The sequence below is a fragment of the Phyllostomus discolor genome, chromosome 14, assembly GCF_004126475.2.
Source record: "Phyllostomus discolor isolate MPI-MPIP mPhyDis1 chromosome 14, mPhyDis1.pri.v3, whole genome shotgun sequence".
In the NCBI taxonomy this organism is placed as follows: domain Eukaryota; kingdom Metazoa; phylum Chordata; class Mammalia; order Chiroptera; family Phyllostomidae; genus Phyllostomus; species Phyllostomus discolor.
This window is the reverse complement of record NC_040916.2, coordinates 49,420,260-49,440,565: the sequence shown is the minus strand read 5'-3', so window position 1 is coordinate 49,440,565 and position 20,306 is coordinate 49,420,260. Positions and strand designations below refer to the sequence as shown.

Here is a 20,306-nt window from a genome sequence, read left to right as displayed (position 1 = left end):
TGCTATTACAGTTGTCCCATTCCCGCCTTCATTCCCCTCCACCCTGCACACCCTCTCCCACCCACAATCCTCCCCTTAGTTCATGTCCATGTGTCATAAGTTCTTTAGCTTCTACATTTCCCATACTATTCTTGCCTTCCCCTTGTCTGTTTTCTCCCTACTGTCTATGCTACTTATTCTCTGTACCTTTTCCCCTTTCCCTCCTCCCACTCCCCTGTTGCTAACCCTCCATGTGATCTCCATTTCTGTGCTTCTGTTCCTGTTCTAGTTATTTGCTTAGTTTGTTTTTGTTTTTGTTTGAGATGTGGTTGTTAATAATTGTGAGTTTGCTGTCATTTTACTGTACATGTTTTTTATCTTCTTTTTCTTAGATAAGTCCCTTTAACATTTCATAAAATAAGGGCTTGGTGATGATGAACTCCTTTAACTTGACCTTATCTGGGAAGCACTTTATCTGCCCTTCCATTCTAAATGATAGCTTTGCTTGATAGAGCAATCTTGGATGTAGGTACTTGCCTTTCATGACTTGGAATGCTTCTTTCCAGCCCCTTCTTGCCTGCAAGATCTCTTTTGAGAAATCAGCTGACAGTCTTATGGGAACTCCTCTGTAGGTGACTGTCTCTTATCTCTTGCTGCTTCTAGGATTCTCTCCTTATCTTTCATCTTGGGTAATGTAATTATGGTATGCCTTGGTGTGTTCCTCCTTGGGTCCAACTTCTTTGGGACTCTCTGAGCTTCCTGGACTTCCTGGAAGTCTATCTCCTTTGCCAGATTGGGGAAGTTCTCCTTTATGATTTGTTCAAATAACTTTTCCACTTGTTGCTGTTCCTCTTCCCCTTCTGGTACCCCTATAATTTGGTTCCTAAGCTTCTCCTCATTTGTTTGAATTCTTGTTTCTTCATTCTTTTCTGTTTAGTTGTTTCTTTCTTCTTTCTGGTCCACTCCATTAATCTGAGTCCCAGTTTTCTTCCCATCACTATTGGTTCCCTGGGCATTTTCCTTCATTTCACTTAGCATAGCCTTCATTTTTTCATCTAATTTGCAACCAAAATCAACCAGTTCTGTGAGCATCCTGATCACCAGTGCTTTGAACTGTGCATCTGATAGGTTGGTTATCTCTTGGTCACTTACTTGTATTTACTGTGGAGCTTTGGTCTGTTCTTCCATTTGGGCCATTTTTCTTTTTAATCTTGTCACGCCTGTTACGTATGAGGGACAGGGCCTTAGGTATTCACCAGGGTGGGGCAACCCACTGGTTGGGTTGTGATGCTGTATGTGGGGGCAGCGTCTGAGAGGGAACAATGGCACTTGCTCCACTCTCTGTTGGACTTCAGTCCCTTCCGCTGCTTCCCCCAAGCAAACTGGGCCTTTATGGTGCTGATTCCCAGGTGGGTGGGTTTATGTACATTCTAGGACCCTGTGGGCCTCTCCAACGAACTCTCCTGTGAGGCTGGGAGTCTCTTCCAGCACCTCAATCCCCACAGGTGTTTTTAATTAGTGCCCGAGGCTCTATTTCCAGGCGCTGGGACCCTGGGTTGCACAGTCTGTCTAGCTCTCCAATTTCTCCTGGTTTATCTGTGTGTGAATGTGGGACCACCTTGTCAGCCAGCCGCCTTGCGTGCAGTGCCTCACTTCATAATCACCGCCTTTCTGGGTCTGCCCGTTGCCATCCTGAGTGCATGGTCTGCCGGTAGCCGCCTGTGTACCCAGGGTTTGCCCACTGCGGACTTGTGTGCCTGGTGCCACCACTTTTTGTGCCTCGACCCCTCTCTGCACTGCTGCCCAACTCCACCCTTCCTACGGGTCTGGATGAATGTGTCTATTTTAACTCCTGGTTGTTCGACTTTCATACAGTTCAATTTTCTGTCAGTTCTGGTTGTTATTTTGTTTCTAAATTATTGTTGTCCTTATTTTGGTTGTGCAAAGAGGCACAGTGTGTCTACCTATGCCTCCATCTTGGCTGGAAGTCTCTATAAACTATCTTTAAATTTCCATTATGATTCACTTGACCAGTAAGTTTATTTAAAGGAGTATTTAAAAATATCCTCTTTAAGTTTTTGTTTGTTTTTGTTTAATGTATTGACTTTAAAATATATTTTTATAGCCCTGGCTGGCGTAGCTCAATGGATTGAGCATGGGCTGGGAACCAAAGTGTCCCAGGTTCGATTCCCAGCCAGGGTACATTCCTGGGTTGCAGGCCAGAACCCCCAGCAACTGCACATTGATGTTTCTCTCTCTCTCTCTCTCTATCTATCTCTATGATGATGTGTCACAGAACTGTACACCTGAAACCTACATAATCTTTTTAGCTAATGTCACCCCAATAAATTTAACTAAAAAAAAAGAATACATTTGCATCATTACACTACACACATATACACGCATTTATGAATCAAAGAAGTTCCATGATACCATGCCTTCACTCAAGCTATGTACTCTGGTGTTTTCCTCTTCCATTTAGTTCCATTTCATTATTTTTCTTTTTGCAATTTTTATTGCAAAAAGGTGTATTTTTTTGCAAAAAAGGTATATTTTATTGATTATGCCATTACAGTTGTCCCATTTTTCTCCCCCATATTCCCCTCTGCCCTGCACACCCCCTCCCATGAGCATTCCCCCACTTAGTTCATGTCCATGGGCCATACATGTAAATTCTTTGGTTTCTACATTTCCTATATTATTCTTAACCTCCCCCTGCCTATTTTCTACCTACCATTTATGCTTCTTATTCTCTGCACCTTTTCCCCATTCTCCCCCCTCCTGGCTGATAACCCTCCATGTGATCTCCATTTCTGTGATTCTGTTCCTGTTCTAGTTGTTTAGTTTGTTTTAGTTTTATTTTTTTTTTTTAAGTTCAGTTGTTGATAGTTCTGTTTGATGTCATTTTACTGTTCATAGTTTTGATGTTCTTTTTCTTAGGTAAGTCCCTTTAACATTTCATATAATAAGGGCTCGGTGATGATGAACTTCTTTAACTTGTCCTTATCTGGGGAGCACTTTATCTGCCCTTCCATTCTAAATGAGAGCTTTGCTGGATAGAGCAATCTTAGATGCAGGTTCTTGCCTTTCATGGTTTTGAATACTTCTTTCCAGCCCCTTCTTGACTGCAAGATTTCTTTTGAGAAATCAGCTGACAGTCTTATGGGAACTCCTTTGTAGGTTAGTGTCCCCTTATCTCTTGCTGCTTCTAGGATTCTCTCCTTCATTTTAACCTTGGCTAATGTAATTATGATGTGCCTTGGTGTGTTTCTTCTTGGGTCCAACTTCTTTGGGGCTTTCTGAGCTTCCTGGATTTCTTGGAAGTCTATTTCCTTTGCCAGAGTGGGGAAGTTCTCCTTTATTATTTGTTCAAATACGTGCTCAATCTGTTGCTTTTCCTCTTCCCCTTCTGGTACCCCTATAATTCGGATGCTGGAACATTTAAAGATGTCCTGGAGGTTCCTAAGCTTCTCCTCATTTTTTTGAATTCTTATTTCTTCCTTCTTTCCTGCTTGATTGTTTTTTTCTTCCTTCTGGTCCACTCTATTGTTTTGAGTCCCAGTTTCCTTCCCTTCACTATTGGTTCTCCGTGCATCTTCCTTCATCTCTTTTATGGTAACCTGCATTTTTTCATGTAATTTGCGACCAAAATCAACCAATTCCGTGAGCTTCCAGATGAGTCCTGGGGGACTGATCTGTTCTTCTGTTGGAGACATGTCTCTCTCTCTCTCTCTCTCTCTCTTCCCCCCAACCCCCACCCGGGTCTGGCTGCTCTTGTTATGGTGAGGGGCGGAGCCTTAGGTGTTCCCCTGGGCTGGGCACCCCAGTCGCTAGATTTTGACGTTATATGTGGGGGCGGGGCGTGCGCGAGGTCGGGAGGGAACAATGGCGGTAGCTCCATTCTCCTGGGATCTCAGTCCCTTCCCTGGGATCCTGGGTTGCGCGCTCTGCCCTGGTCCACAATGCCGCCTCACTGGGTCCACCAGCCACCTCTTGTGTACTCAGTGCCCACCGCTGTGTCCCGGAAGGCTTACGCACTCCCGGTTGCCTTATGCGCCCAGTTCTCCCTGATATCTGTGCGCGGAGACCCACGCCCACTCCTCCTCTCTGCCCCTCCTACCGGTCTAGATGAACAGGTCTACTTCAATTTCTTGGCTGACCGACTTCTATTCAGATAAATTCTCTGTCAGTTCTGGGTGTTATTCTACCTCTAAATTGTTGTTGTTCTAATCTTGGTTGTGCGTGGAGGTACGGTACATCCACCTATGCCTCCATCTTGCCGGAAGTCTCACAAGTCATTCATTGCTTAGTTCTATTTTTGAAGATTTGATCTGTTCTTTCATTTGGACCATATTTCTTTGTCTTGGCACACCTGTTTGGTTGTAAGGGGCAGAGCCTTAGGTATTCAACAGGGTGGTGCAATCTACATCTCTGTGTTGTGGTACTGTATGTGGGGGAGGGGTTATAGAGGGAAAAATGCTGCTTGCTCAGCTCTTGCCCTGCTTTCATCACTTCCCCTGCCATCCACAAGCAATTGAGCTCTTCTGGTGCTTATTCCCAGGTGGGTGGGTTTTTGTAGGACCCTGTGGGTCTCTCCAGTGAACTCCCCTGTGATTTTGGGAGTTTTTCCCACTGCTGCAACCACCCCACAGGTTTTTATAGCCAGAGGTTTTGAGGCTTTCTTTTCCCATGCTGGAACCCTAGGTTGTGTGATCTGTCTCACTCTCCAGTTGTTCATCGCATTTATCTGCATGCAAATGTGGGACCACCTGCTCTGCCAGCCGCTGCCTCAGCTGCCTGGTTTTCCATGAGCAGCTTTGCTATGTGTCCTCTCCGCCCTGGCTGTCTGTTTCTGCTCCTCCTTCCAGTCTGGATGAATGTTTCTTCTTTATCTCCTTGGTTGTTGGACTTCCATACAGTTTGATGTTTTGGAAGTTCCAGTTGTTTTTTTGTTTTTAAATTTGCTTTTGTGCTTCTTTTAGTTGTGCCAGGAGACAAAGTGTATCAACCTATGCCTCCGTCTTGCCTGGAAGTTGGTATTTTAAAATTTCTAAATCATAGAGACTTTTTCAAAACTTAAAAAAAATTTTTTAAATATTTCATACAGAAAAGCATATAAAACTTACATGTACAATGTAATGAATAATTAGGAAGCAAACACTAATGCAACTACTGAGTTAAAAAAAAAGAGAGTCTCACCAAAATCCATACGCCCCTAACAACACCCTTTTACAACTCTCTCTTTCCTGGCAGAGATGATCACTTTCTTGCCTTTTGAGATTGATTCTCCTCATAGATTTACCACCTTTATATGCATATATCAACAATATCAATTAGTTTTGCCTGCTTTAAACTTTATATGAATTTAATCATACAGCATGTAAATCTTTTGTGTCTTGATATTTTCACTCTGCATTATGTTTGTGAGCTTCATCTATATTGTTGGGTGAGCTGTGGTTGATTCACTTTTATTGTTGAATAGTATTTTGATGTATAAATATATCACAGATTCCTTATCTGCCCTATTGGAAAGGGATTTCTGGGTTGTTTCCTATGATCTCTTTGACACAGATTATTTGAATTATTAAAATTTGCCTTATGACCTGATATGTAGCCAGTTTTGTAATACTCCATGTAGGTTTGGAAAAAAAGTATTTTCTAATGGCTGGGTGTGTGGTTTATAGATACTTTTATTCCCTATTGTCTTAAACTCAGACAGGCTCTGTTTTTTTTCATTACCTGTCTGGCCTCCATAGACTGAGTTTGTCATCTCTGTAAACCGTTCAGGGACAATCTTTTCTAAGATGTGTTCTATAATAAGGAAGCCTGCTCAGAGTAGTGACTGGTAACTAGCAGGAAGAACTTCCCAACTATTTCAAATGGAATATCCCAGATATGGGTCCTGATGAGGGGTGAAAGGCCTGAAGCCCTGAAGAAGGATCAGGCTGTGAGGGGAAGTGAAAAGATGGGGGGAAGATGGATGAAGCCTAATCTTGTGTGAGGATTCTCGATGTGATTCTAGGGTCAGTGTTCCTGTCATCCATCTGCTGGCCCTTTGGACCACTCAGCCACTGGCATGCTTTCCAAGTCTGTATCCATGAGCAGCATCAACTGCTTCTTGGGCGGCTCAGATCCAGCTGGTGAGTCAAGTGGGGAGCAAAGCAGTGGTAGCCCTTTCCTGTCTGTCTCAGCACCACTCCTCAGGTCCCGCTGTGTAGGGTTCAGCTGCCCTAGGTTATATCTAACTACTATTTGGAAACCCCAAAATGCCTTTATTTAGGTGAGAGGTCTGAATTCAGGACGCTGGCATTCTGACACTCTTCTTCCAATGAAGGAGAACATAGGACAGCCTGAAGCTCTCCAGCTTTCCTTATCGCCAGAGATAGGACAGTTAACTGCAATGTACATTGTCCTCAAGATGAGGCATTGAGAGCTCAGTGTGAAACCTCTGCCCTCCCCATTCACCAGAAATAGGACTGAGATGTTGAGTCCATAGCCCCGTTCTCCACATAACCCTGGTGCTCTGTTTCTCTGGCTTCCCAGTTCTTTAGCTCTGCTCAGACCCCGCCTTCCCTCCCTATTCCCCAGAGCTTGCCCTGCAGAATGGCGTCACCTGCACCTGCAGCTTGGGAACCTGATCCAGGTGGAGGGGGTGGGGGCGGCAGCCCTGGGCGCCTTTGTCAGGCTTCAGCCGGACACTTCTCGTCTCCTTTTGTGTTGGCAGGAAATTTATCCCAGTCGTCCGCCGCAGCTGACCTTAGCCAAAGGTGAGTTTGGGGAGGCTTGGAGCCCTTCAAAGGCCTGGTTGGGGGAGGAGCAATGCTTCCTAAAAGATTGCTCCCCTTAACATTTTTGATATAAGACAAATATCCTTCTCCCTGAGTTGCATATAATTGATTCCCTTCTCAGTAGTCAGGGAAGGCACAAGAAGGTTCCTCTTAGCCCACGGGATAGGGAAGAAATTAAGGAAAGAAAAGGAGTAATCGGACCCCAGGGTGTCAGGGAAATAAAAGACAGTGGGAGTAGCTTGCTGTGTCAGTGCCAGAAAGCTGAGCAGGCAGACCGGCTGTTGGGCAGCCTTTGGGAAAGACAGTGACCTGGGACCATGGATCAGCTTTGGGTGGCTCAGCTGATTGACCAATGGGAAGTGGCTCCCAGGACAGCTGGGCAATGGCTCTGAGGAGAGCCCCGAGGGGAGAGGGCAGGGGCTGAAGGCACAGTTCAGGAATCTGGATAGAGACTGGGTAGGGCATTTCAATAAGTACAGTTGTCAATAAGCATGGAAAATCAGCACCTGTTTATTTGGCTCCTGCAGATGAAGCCTGATTAGAGTTGGTCGGGCCTCTAAGGCGGTGTGGGTGTGTGAGCTATGAACGGGCCCTTTAAGATATCAAGCTCTGATTTGTGGTCCTGAAAATCTCTAGCTGACACATCCTCCTGGCTCTGGGTTTGGGATTAGCTCATGGGATGGGGCTGATGAAATCCCAGGAAATTCAGTCCTTACTGGCTTTAGGCCCAGAGGCGCTTTCCAAACAGCAGAGAGGGTCGTAAACAGGGCTCTTGTTTTACAGGGGAAAATGCCACCCGGGAGAGCCCCCATCCCATACCACTTCCGTTAGGAGCAGCATGAGAGAGGAGATTGGGCTGGGATTAAGTAGGGGGTTGGGGTGAGGGTGGGTCTGCATTTATCTGGGAGGAGCCTGGGGTTTTCCTCATAAATAGAGCAGCCTGGGAAACCATAGTGTCCACATCCAAGAAGTCCTGGGAGGTAGGGGTGGGAGTATCTTTCTCTCGGAGTCTTTCCTCTCTCTTCCTCACCCTTTCTCTGAGTATATTTCCTCCTCTCCTCTCTCTCTCTTTCTCCTTATCTTGGCACCTTCACTCACCATCTTTCTGGGAGTATTTCTTCACCTCTTCCTTCTCTTTCTGCAGCTGTAGCCAACTGGAAAGGGGCTCAGGGACCTGGGCAGGCTCCTCCCTGCGACGGACCTTCAGCTTCCTCTTGGGCATGACCGGAAAGGCCAAGGTAGGAGTCAGCTGGGGAAGTAGGAGGCCTGGGACCCACTGCCTCCCCAGTTCCCTTCTTCCTCACTCCACCGTCTGCTCGCTTCCCAGCTCCCTCTGGTAGACAGGGACTCAGGGCAATGTTCAAGTTTCAAGGGAACATATGCCATCTCTCCTGATATTCTAGTAAATCACCTTTCTTCTATTTTTCCCATGTCTTCAGCTTAGCAGCCAGCTGTGGACATCTGGAAGAGACAGCCAGGAACCTCAGCAGCTGTAGAGTGGAGTGGCCTAGCCCCTCCTTTCGTTAGCACTCACACAGCTAAGAAATGGGCAGCAGAAATCATAACCACTGAGCACAATAATAATAATTATAGCAGTGCTTTTTACTTCTTCATATAGTCTTAGGGTTTGCAAGGTGCTTTTCACACTCATAATTTTATGGGAGGATACAGCAACAGCAGGAGTCGAAATTAAACTATAGGCAGAGGGGCAGCCAGGAACGGAGATGATAGGGAAGGACAAGCTCGCTGTCCATGTAAGGCCACGTGCAGTTCTGACCCTGGGCAGGTGAAGGCACATTGCTCTCCTCCTTACTACCAACCCCTGGCTCTGGTAAAACCAGGAACTCTGCCTGCTGTTCAAATTCATTCCACTTTCTCCATTTACTGGCAGAATGAGCCACCCCTTTTGCTCTGGTGGCCCCCCCCCCTTCAATCATGCATGTACTTTCCACCCCAGGGTGGCTCCTGAGCATTGAAAGACACCCCAGGGAAGGCATCTCTTATTCACGTGGAAGAATCATGGGAGTCTCACCGGGAAGGTTGTCCAGGCTCCACCCAGCCCCACCCACGGTGCCAGGGCTCTCTCCTCCGCCAGCCTGTTAGCCAGGATTCCCCTCCTCTGGCTGGACCAGGATAACAGAGATAAAACCATATCATTAGCACATTCTCTCTACAGGCCAACGTGGGGGATTGGGGCTTGAGACCTCCTAGTCTTGAGAAGAGGAGGAGCAGCTGGAGAAGCCTAAAGCTGGGGTTGGGGGAAGGCAGGTGGGTAGCGAGGCCTGTCTTCTACCATGGGGGAGCAGCAGGAGAGAGGAGATTCAAAGCTTTGGGTCTGAGCCCCATCTCCCCACAGGCTCTCTGGCTCAGTTCAGGGTAGGAGAGTCTGTTGGCAGAATCGCCCTTTTCTTGTGGTGGGAATGGTAGGGGAGCGGTACTGCCCAGGGGCCACCCAGGTCCCAGTCAGTCTGCATTTTTGTCCACCCTTGGCCTAACAGTTGGTGAAGGACTGAGTAACCCGGTGTCGGGGAATGTGGGCAGGGCTTTGGAGCCCAGACAAGAAGCAGGAAAGAGCCAGAGTCAGCCAGGACACCGTCCCACTAGACCTTTCCACACTAGCACCCTTGGCCCCATCCTCTTGTTTTCCTCTCCATCATCTCCTGGTCCCTTTTCCTTCCATGCTCATGAATGTGTGTGCCTGCCTCACCACATCTCTTCTTCCCCTTCCTCCCAGCTCAGGACAGGGGCCGTAAGCAGGTGAACGTCAGGGGTGAGGCTGGAGAGAAGCTCAGCCAAGCAGTGAGAGAAGGAAGGGCTTATTTTTTCCTATTTGATTAGCATTGTAGAGTTGACAAGACACTTTTCCAGAGGTCGTTTTATTTGATTCTTATAACACTCTAGGGAAGATAAACATTTTAACCTCCATTTTTAAAGACAAGATAACTCAGAGGCTAAGTTACTTGCCCCAGATCCCATAGCTGGTAAGAGGTGGAGCTGTAACTATAGAATGTTACCTCTGCCTGTGAGTAAAGCTAATGTAATAAGTTATCCCCTCTCTTCCCTTCTTCCACCATCTTCTGAAGGATGGCCGCTGGAGTTGGTTATGTCTTAATCATCCCCTCCCAGAATGCACAAGGTCCAGAGTAATAAGAAAAGCAGGTGTCCTCCTGGGCACTGAAGCACTTGGGCCCAGGTATCCCTGGGGCTCTATCTGTTCACTTATTGGCCACGACTCTGACTCCAACAATGAGGTTCTTCCCGGGGGTGGGTTCCTCGCCCCTGAAATGTGGTGGACACATCTGTTAAGTTAAATGAACTAAGAAGATGGTGGCCACTTTTAGATTCTGGCAGAAATTAGGGTTGGCTTTTATTTTGTATATTTAAGAGTAATTTCTGAATATCTGGGAGAGATCACTGGATAAGAGTCCAAGTGGCTGGGATAAAAGTGGCTTGGGTGGAGGGGCAAGGGATGCCGAGGAGGAAGGGAAAGGGCTCAGCATTCCAGAGGACGCAGAGAATGGAAATTAAGTCAAGCTGCAGGTCTAGCTCACAAAAGCCCAGGTGTTTTTGTTTGTTTGTTTTTTTTTTAATTTGAGCAATTTTTAAAAAAGGTCTTATTTATTTATTTTTAGAGAGAGGGGAGGGAAGGAGAAAGAGAGGGAGAGAAACATCGATATGTAGTTGCCTCTCTCGTACCCCCCTACTAGGCAGGGACCTGGCCTGCAACCCAGGCATGTACCCTGGCTGGGGACTGAACAGGTGAGGTGACCCTTTGGTAGGCAGGCCCACACTCAATCCACTGAGCCATACCAGCCTGGGCAGCCCAGGTGTTTTTAAAGGTAGACTGGTTTCCTTTTCCAGTCCACATGTCCTCCTCCTTGCTACCCATCTCCTGTGAGGAGGAAGAGCACAGGGCAACAGGCAGCAGACGGGCCGGAAGGCAGCCTGAAGACTGGAGTGGGCAACTGCGGGGAGTTGGAAGGTTAGGTAGGCCCTCTTCATAGAGAGACCCCTTAAGTTTAGTTTAGGGAATGAGAGATCCCTCAAATGACTTTGGGATTCAGGTCTCAGGTTTATTGTGTACTCAGACTGGAGTTTGGCCCTTTAAGATTCTATCATAGCTTGCAGAACCCTCCCACCTCCAGGCCTGGGAGAAAAGCTGAGGTCCCAGCCCACCTCTGGTCTCTGGGCCCCCAGTGGGTGGAGCCATGAAGCCAGGGTTCTGGCTTCTGACTGTTTTTAAATTTAGTACATTCTTCAGCCTTGGCTGCCCTCTGGGTTGGGGGTAGGTAAGTCTGGGGCTCTGCCTGGGAGCCTCTGGACGGCTGGTTTGGGGGAGTTCCTAGGGCCGTCCAGGAGGTGTCCCCAGCAGATGCACTCCTGGAGGAATCGGTCTCTCTAACCATCCTGGGGAAGTCCTTTCTGCTTTCTACTTTCCATCCAGCCTAGAACAGGCATGGTTCTTTCTGCTCCTTTTTTTCTGGTCTTTGCTATATAAGGATCCTAACAGGGGAATGGGTGAAGAAGGAGGTGAAGGAGTTGCTAGGCAGGAGGGGAAGCCAGAGGAGCAGTGTGGGGGTGGTGCTGGGGGTGAGGAGCCCAACCAGCTCAGCCAGTGGTGAGGCAGTAGAGCCCAAAATAGTGGCAGAAGCTAAAATTGGCACCTACAAGAGGGCTGAGCTGGGCTTGAAACCTGCAGCCTGGCCCTGCTGCCCAGCCAGCTGGGCCAGGAAGCCACTAAATCTGGGTTGGGCTCCCTCTCCCTCCCTCCTCCCCCACACCTTTAGGTACCAGAATTGGGCAAAACTCTGCAAGCAGGGGGTACTCTGTCTCAGGCCATTCCGTGCTCCTGGTTTCCCCAGAGAAATGGGAGACCTTAAGAGGCAGAAAGGAGCTGCAGTGTGAGTGCCTACAGCTAGCGAGCCGAGGAGGAATTTTCCCAGTAGCAGGAAGTTCACCAACGGTGGAGGTTGCCTCAAGGGCTGGGGCAAAGTGTCCAGAAAGGACCTGCCCCACCCACCTCCTTATGGAGAGACTGGCCATGGCCCAACTGTCCCAATTGATTGGACAGGCTTGTTTCTGGTCTTTTTCAGGCTTGTTCTGGCGTAATTTGCAACTAGTTAGACACGAAGAAGGACTTCCTCAGCTTCTTAGCTTTTAGTAAAGGTGGCGAATTCCTCTCTGGCTCCACAAAGTATTCCTCTTTGGCAGAGTGGGGATAGGAGTGGAGGCGAAGGGACCCGGACAGAGTGAGATCAGGAAGATCCCAGTGGGGCGGGGCATGCGGGAGAATTCTCTCCTCTCCGCGTCTGTCCTCTGGAAGTACTACTCTCCTTAACGCCTTCTAAAGACCCAGCCTTCAGTTCCCCTTTGACTTCCCCGCCCTCTTCTTCTCTGGCTTGTTTTGATGGGCTTGAGGGCCGGGAAGGAACTGTTTGCGGGTTCCCTTGAGAGCTGGGGGCGGCTGGAATCCTCTGGCATGCGGGTCTTTAAGTCCTGCAGACTGGAAGGAGGGGGAAAGAGGACCTGGGCTGGCGTGAGGGCTGCGGGGCTGGGCAGCGGTGCCTTTTTGGAAGACCAGAGCTCAGGCGGGCCTCTGGGGCTAGAAAACTGCCCAAGCGCTGGAGGGGACCCTCAACTTGCTTGCGCAGAACCCCTCTACTCCTCCGAGCTGTTCCTGCACCGACCAAGCAGTTAGTCCCGCGGGTACCCGCCCTGCTCCGCCCCGCCTCCCCCTTCCTGCACCCGGGCAGGGGGGTGGAGACTCGGGTTTGAGGAACTGGCGCGGGTGCCGCGAGGGGAGTCAGACTTCCTGTCCCCAGAGCGACGTGTGCTGGGCAGCCCGTTCCCTCCTCCCCCACAATAGCTGGACGCCTGGGTCCCTAGTACCCCTCCGGCAAACCCCCATCGGGGGATTATGTCTCGGATCGAATCCCTCACGCGAGCGCGTATCGACCGGAGCAAAGAGCTGGCGAGTAAGGTGGGCTTTACAATCCCTCTCCTCTGCCCACTTCCCCAGGGTGCCCTTCGACCCCCTCGCGCGGGCACCCCCCTCTCCCCCGCCCCCCGCACTGCCCCCCCCTCCAGCCAGTCTCCCCGCACCAAAATCAGCGGAACATCTGCCGGGCAGGCTGCGGGCCAGGTGGGTGGGGACTGTTAAGTGGGGAGGGGTGGGGGGCGGTAGACTCGACCCTACCGCGGCTAGGGTCCTGGGAGAGAGCGGATTTGATGTTGGTGGCCTCCGATCTGGCCGGCCGGATCGGTGTTTGGGGCCTGGGCGTTTGAGGTCGTAGGAAAGAAAGTTGCTCTGGTAAGGGACAGAGCGGGAGGGAGGGGTGTGTGTCAGGTTGGGGGTGGCAGGGGCTCGGTGGCACCCCCTCTTTCTGGCTCCCATCGGCTGGTTCTCGACCTCCCCACACCCTGCAGTTGCTGGCTCAGTCGTTCCCCCTTTGTCCCCGCCATCCGGCGGAGGGGGTGGGAGGGGGTGGTTTCCCGGGCTTCCTCCCACCATCACCTCCGACGCCACCCCTCCTAGACAAAAGTCAGCTCCTCCTTGCAAATGGACTTTCCAGCTGTGATTCAGTTCTCTCCGGTAGGCGGGTGGCTGGGGTCAGGGAAGGCTTAGTTTTCCCCAAGCCCATCGCTCTCAGGTGAAGGGAGCAGAGGTCTTTGTGTAGCTGGGATCCTTTCCTCCATCCTTAGGGGCCCTGAGCACCCCTGTACCTGCAAACACAGGATTCCCCATCCCTGCCTGCCCCACTAGCTTCTGAACTTGTTCTTACAACCCCAAACAACCTGAAACCATTAGGCTGACCCACTGGGCACTGTGCCCGCTCTGTCCCTCCTGCGCTCCCCACCCCCGCCCCAGCTCCCTCATTTCTTCCCCTGGGGATGTTCACCTACCATTTTCAGAGTCTGGGAGTATAATTATCCTCTCACCCACCCCTATCTGACCACTCCTTTCCAAGTATCCTTTATCCTTGTGTACCCAGGCCCCCTCCCAAAGGCCGTGACTGCTCCATGGGCCCAGGAAGTGATGTAGCTGACTTGTAGGTGAATAAGTGAGAGATGGGAGGAAGGAGGTGCATGCAGACACCACCTTCCAGCCCTCAGGGCACCCACGCTGGAGCCATTCTAGGGAAGGCCAGGGTGCGGCCCATAACTGCTTTAATCTCTGGCTTCTCACCCACCTCAGGACCTTGGTGCCCTCCCTGCCCACAGCTCCCACCCCATGCTGGTCACTAGCACCAACCTCAGGCAAGGAAGCAGTACCTTTTGGAGCCCTCAAGGATGGCGGAAATCCACCCACTATTAGCTCCTAGCCTGCCTACCTGTCTTGAGGCTAACTTGGGAGAGGTTTCATCCTGGAACTTTTCCTGTTAGCAGATAAGATTCTGCTAACAGGAAAACAGCTGGGGAATCGGGTAGGGCCTGAGACAAGCCGAGGGTTGGGGAGGGGGCTGAAGTGTGGTGGAGCCGAGGGGTGGCAGGCGGGCTCTTCTCAACCCTGTGCCAGGCCAGGCCCCGGCTTTGAAAGTCTGTTTATTTTTCAACGGTTTGAGCTGAGACCCTGGAGTAGAGCCAAGGGGGGTGGAGAGGTTTTTGAAACCACGGAAATTTGGTTTCACCCTGAAAAGGAAAGCCATGGGGGAACCAGTGGGAGACAGACCTGGGGAGAGGGGATACTGGGGATCCTTCTTCCATTATTGGGAGGAGCAGCTGGATCCTCAAGCTGGTTTTGTTTGTTTGTTTTGGGTAGTGGGGAGCTGGGAACCCAGCAGCTTGGTTCTTTCTAGCCTGGGGTGGTCATGGTAGGGGAGTGTTGGGGATCCGGTGGGGCTTGAGGGGTGGAGGGCTAAGTGGGTGGACTTTTGAGGGCAAAGAGGCCACTGGAGGAAAGTGGTTGTCAGTTTGGGCCGATCGGAAGGGGAGGGCCACCTCCGGAAAGCTGTGGTTACAAAGGGGGGAGTTGGTTCTTAGCCAACAAACCCTGGATCCCCTCTCCCCCCTCCCCCATGCACACCAGCTGTCTCTTTTCTTTTTATACTGTGGTGGGAAGTGGAGGGGGGCCTGTGGAAATGAGATTATTTGAGGAAGATGGTCTCTCCTGCTACCTTTTGGGGGGGATGGCTCAGAGCTAAGCTCTGACCCCCATTTCTTCCCTTACTCCTTAGTACCTCCTTGTAGAAGAAGAAATTTAAGTCAAACCTTTTTTCCTTCCCACCCTCATAGAGTCTTTCTGTACGGCTCCCATGCTTCTTTTTTCCTTTCAGTCCATTTTTGTTCTTTCAGGCTGTCTGCAGCCCTCCACCCCCTCTGTTCTCTCTGCTCTACTTCCTACCTCCACAGGCCCAAACGCAGAGGTCCCCTGTCTCCCTTTAGCACCCCCACCCCATCCTTCCCTTTCTCCTCCCCCAAACCCTAACCTTTATTCCTCTCACAGAACAAAGGGCCTTTTCCTGCCTAGGAGCAAGCAGGGGCCAGAGGTCCAGGGATGGCTGTGGGGGGGGGGGGGTCAGTCCCCTTGGAATCTCTAGGACCACAGCATTGGAGTGTGGTGGGCAGGTGGAGCAGGAAAGGAGAGAGGCTATTTCTTTGTCCTGAGTGATGGAGAGAGGTGGCTGGCTTTGTGTGCAGGACTGGGAGTGGAGCCACAGAGGAAGGCTGGGTGAGCCCAGGAGGGAGCTGAGGGGGGTGGCAGTTTGGGGGGAAGTTGGAGAGTTGGGGATCCCCAGGAGGCTGAAGCTTTGAGGGGCATAGGAAAAGATTCTAGGGGTCATGGAGGTGAGGGAAAGAGCTGAGGGGGAGGGGAGAAGCAAGGATGGGGGAAGGGAGCCGAAAGCTTAGGGAAGTCACTGAGTGACGACAGAGGAGTTGGATGAGCCTAGACAGGAACCTGCTGGGGCTGACCAAAGGATTTAAAGAGGGGTCTGATCTCAGTCCCCCTGGGTTCCTGGGTCCCTGCCCTTGGAATCAGGGAGGTGACAAATCTGAATGTATGAGTCCCATGCATGCACATGACCTGTGTTGCGGTGTATATGTGTGTGTGTCTGTCTGTCCGTCCCCAGATGCTCTGAGTTACTGCTTTGAATGGTGGTCACCAAAGCAGGATATGAGAAAACTGTTCCATTCTTAGCTTTGATCTCTGGTTTGAAGTATCATCCAGGAGCCTGAGTGAGCAGACTGGTTGGAGTTCCGGGGCTGATAAGAGAAATGGCTGAGAGGAGCTGGCTGGGCCTTTCTGGGTTTGTTTATGTCTCTTGGGGGAGGGGGCCTGCAGGCCGTAGCTGCCCCCCTCCCAGCTCCACCGGCCTGCCTTGTGCCAGGAGGGCAGGGAGCCCTGGCACAGCTATTGTTCTCTTGCACAAACGCCTGTCTGTCTGCGTCACTCCCCCGCCCCTCTGCTGGGCTCCCTGTCCTGACCCGACAGGTGTGGCCGGGTAGGGGGCAGGCTGGGGTCCAGGATGCCTGGGTCTCAGGGTCTCTAGCCTGATTTTATTCCCAGTGGCCCTGAGTACCCCTCTTCTGCTTCACCAGTATGCCCACCCCCATTGCCCAGCGTCTCATCCTCATCCATCAAGCAAGCATTTATTAAGAGCCTTTGTGTGCTCAGCGATATTTTTGTGTGTTGTGTGTCTGGCTTTGGCATTCGTGTTTCAGTTGGCCGCCTTCTCCTGAGCCTTCTTTATCTTGTCCCTGGAAGCTCATAAAGGACAGAGCCTTGTGGAGACCGTCCTAGCCCTCCTCTCAGTCCCACGGATGACCGCTTCTATTTCCCGGCCCTGAAGCTCATCCCCGTGACTCACGGCCCTCGCGGCCTACGACTCTGCACTCCTACTGGCCAGAGGCTGAGCCACAGATGATTCAAATCCCGGTCCAACTCTCCAAGGCCTTCTGGTCACCATACAGAGGACTAGACAGAGGCCTTCCCATCTTGGGGAAGGAGCTGCTGCCAGTTGCAGCTGGAGCAGGGACAGTTTTGAGTGCCCCGTGGCTCCCCCAGAGCTCTTGGTCTGGGCACACCTGATGCGGAACGGGGACATCTGAGGGCTGAGGCTTTGCCTTGGGGAGGCCCTGATGCTCCCGCAGAGCCTCCGCCACCCCCGGCTGCCCCCAGGAGGACGGCAAGCCCAGGTCCAGGCTTTGGCAGCGCCTTGTCCTTCACTTATGCTACTGTTTTCTCTTGTCCGGGGAGACTGCCTCGGCCTTGGGTTTTTGGGGCCACCGGCCACAGTGCCCTCTGCCATTTACCCTGTCTGTCTCCAAAAGTGACCAAGATCTGGGATGGTGGTGCAGGAAGGATTGGGTCGGCCTCTTTGGGCCTCCAGGTCTGAACTCAAAGGAAGTAAGAGGAGAGGGGGCGGGGAGCCCTTCAGGAGGAGGGAGAAAAGGAACATTGAGGGCCCTTAGGACAGGAGCGAGGGTGCTGCTGGGAACCTTTGTCTTGGTGTCCATCCGTCCATCTATCTGTCTATCTGTCCACCTATGCTTCCTTTCTGTCCTTTCCAAACATGTATTGAGTACCTGTTGTATACCAGCCATTGTCCTGGGTGCTTCATTCACTTCTCTTTGATGTAGCAGCGGTGTAGATGAAGCTGTGTAGCAAGAAAGACTTCCCCGGGGGGTTTATGAGCAAGAATGACTCTAGACACTGGCCGCAGAGTGCTGAGTCAAGCAGGAAGGGCCTCCGAGTGTTGGCGGTGGGTGTCATGGATTGTGGAGTGATGGGCCCTTTCCTCGGTGGACAGATTGGGGCCTGGAGGCAAAGGGCTGTCTTGATGGGGGGTGAGTACACGGGGGACCAATGTGATGATCTTCAGAATACCTGGAAAAGAGTAGGACCAAGAACCGAACAAACCGATTCACTCCTTCTCCGGGGCAGGCACCCCGGGTGAGCAGGCCCTGTGTCTTCCTGTCCTCACCAGCCTGAGCCCTGGGGCGGGCACAGCCTGCCTCCAGGACAATAGTGCTGGGCAGTGCCTGGGCCGCTCACTGCTGGGCAGTGCTGGTGTTGGGATGTGCTGTTGCTGTGGCTGCTGCCCACTGCTGGCCCACCCAGAGAGGGGGTCACTTGGAGAGAGGGTGAGTGTTGGGAGGTCGAGAAGCCTGGGTAGAGAGCACCTAGGTTGCCCATGGGGCACCGATGCCAGAGAGGGAGGAGCACTACAGACCCACTCCCCGGCAGCCCCAGGCCTCCCTCCCCACGCTGCTCCTTCTGGGTGAGTGCTCCTGGAGGCCTAGGGCTGGGGGCCGGGGAGGGCAGGGAGAGTGGTAGCGGCATTGGGGCAGATCTGTAGCACTGCCCATTCTGCTGTTGACCTTGATTTAGACGTGTTACTTTAAAAATATGATTATTATATCAATATTCATGTATTTGCTTGCTTTTAAGTCCAACATAACAAGTGCTCAGACTTTTTGTCTGTGTCCTAGAGAAAACTGGGTGGGTGGGTGGGCAAGGAGGGGAGGTCTGAGTATGTGTGGCAGTGAGAAAAGGACATTGGCCTTGGTCTTCGAGGTTCTGTAAGGTTATTATTATTCAGAGTAGGATTTGATCTTCTAAAGAGCAAGACACATGTAGGTTAGGCCAAAAGGGGAATTTTCTAGTAGTCCAGGTAGGTGGGTTCCAGGATAGAAAAAGGGAGGTGCCCTGGCTGGTGTGGCTCAGTGTGCTGAGTGCGGGCCTGGGAATCAGAGGGTCGCTGGTTCGATTCCAGTTAGGGCACATGCCTGGGTGCAGGCCAGATCTCCAGTTGGCGGGTGTGTGAGAGGCAACCACACATTGATGTTCTCTCTCTCTCTGTTTCTCCCTCCCTTTCCCTCTGTCTAAAAATAAATAAAATCGTTAAAAAAGAGAAAGAAAAAAGAAGGCTTAAAATATTGGAGGCTAGGGTTAGAGGCTGGTCAGCTTTCTTAACCAGGCCTAGGAAGAGGAGTGGGGAGGGAGAGGGCCAAAGGCAGTGGAGGGGAGACAAGGGTGCCAAAGGGAAGGCAGAGGTTGGAGGAGGAGGGAGGGCACGGGATGGGGAGGAGAGGAGAGGAGAAAAATGGATGACCTGGGTGGGAAGTGACTTAAGACCTCATCACCAGACAAGCCTGGAGCCTCTGGAGGGGGGGTAGCGACGGGGACGATCCTGGGCCACCAAGTCTGGAGGCTGAGCTAGGGCACTGTGGCCCAGCGCCCCGGCCCCTGTGGTGTTGACTCAGTCCCTCTGCACTTCCCGTTTCCACTGTGAGCACCAGACCAGTGTGTCCGCGCCCCTCCCCCACCTCTTTGCCACTAGTGCGCTTGGGCTGAGAGGCAGGACTGGCCTCTAAGGTCCATCCTGAGGGCTCTTCCCGGAGTTTTAATTCTCTGTCTCGGGCCCCACCCGTGTCCTCCAACTTGAGGCTCGTACCCTTGGCTTCAGCAATAGGATCCACTTGTTGGTTCTGAGAAGCCGGGAAACCAACTTAGAGGGTGGTCTGGTCGGCTCCTATTCTTGCTTGCCTTCCTCTAAGAGTGGAGGGGAAATTCCAAAATCTGAGGTGACGGCCACAGAAGGCCCTGGAATAGGTGGGAAGGACGATATCCCGTCTTCTCACCTCCTCAGGCTTTCAGGGAAGTCCGGGGCTTGTGGAGGGACAAAGAGGTGCGGGGATCAGAGCAGAGCAGGAGAAGAGGGCAGAGATGGGAACGGCCCCCCTCTGAGGTTTTGAGGAAGGGCACACACAATGGGCCCCATCTTGGGAGACCAGAGCCGGGCCGGAGAAGCTGGTGTTACAGATGGAGGATGGAGGGTGGTTGCCGGAAGGGACTTCTAGGATGGAAGATACTTATTGGGTGAGAAGGAGTAGAAGGAGCTACCTTAGGTTTTGGAGGGTTGTATGAGGGAGATAAAAGCTATGCTGCAGGAGAGACTTCCTGTCAGAAATGACACCCAGCCAGCTGGATTTCCTTCCTTCAACAGCCAGAGGAGGAGAGGAGGAGTGACCCGAGGCTAAAACCAGGCAGGCTCCTCCTCCTCCCTCAGGGTGCTCGGAGAACACCCTGCCTCCTGCCTCCTGCCTCCTGCCTAGAGGCCCTCAGTACCTTGGCTGAGTGTGTGTGGAAGACTGGGAGCTTTGGGGCCCTGCCTCTGGGTTGAAGGGAGTAGTGGAGGGATGCTGCCCCCTTCCGCCAATCTAATAAGGGAATCTCCTGCCCCCCCACTGTGACTGCCTCAGAGACAGACAGCAACTCCAACTCCAGTTGTCATGGTAATAAGAGCTAACTCCCATAGATCTGAAGGCTCTGGTGAGCTGGCACCCTCTGCTTCGCCCGCTCTCCCTTCCTCTCTGCGCATATTCCCCTGGCACAGAGAAGAGAGCACAGCAGCTTGGGGGCGAGTAGAGCGAGGGCTTCGAGGTGGAGTGAGGACGCCGAGGTCTAGAGCTGGGGAGATGAGTGGCAACAGGAGGCAGCCCAGCCGCAGGGGCCAGGTAGGTCGGGGGCCAGCCAGGCCCTCAGGGCCGGCCGGGTCAGTCCTGGTCGGCTGCGGCGGGCCCTGCTTCCGGCAGTGG

At 51.8% G+C, this 20,306-nt stretch overlaps 1 protein-coding gene across 5 annotated transcripts in view; it reads left to right on the top strand.

Moving 5' to 3' along the window:
* Window positions 1-20,306, top strand: part of ARHGEF2 (Rho/Rac guanine nucleotide exchange factor 2) — a 46,995-nt gene that overhangs the window by 10,933 nt on the left and 15,756 nt on the right. For 2 of the 5 annotated variants that reach the window (XM_028502575.2, XM_036015613.1), the window contains exons 3-5: window positions 6,002-6,119; window positions 6,704-6,746; window positions 7,912-8,005. In XM_028502575.2, coding sequence (XP_028358376.1) covers window positions 6,002-6,119; window positions 6,704-6,746; window positions 7,912-8,005 — 255 coding nt within the window. Of the gene's footprint in view, window positions 1-6,001; window positions 6,120-6,703; window positions 6,747-7,545; window positions 7,748-7,911; window positions 8,006-12,319; window positions 12,748-20,306 lie in introns of those variants that run through there. The other 3 variants (XM_036015615.1, XM_036015614.1, XM_028502576.2) reach the window with 3 other exon arrangements.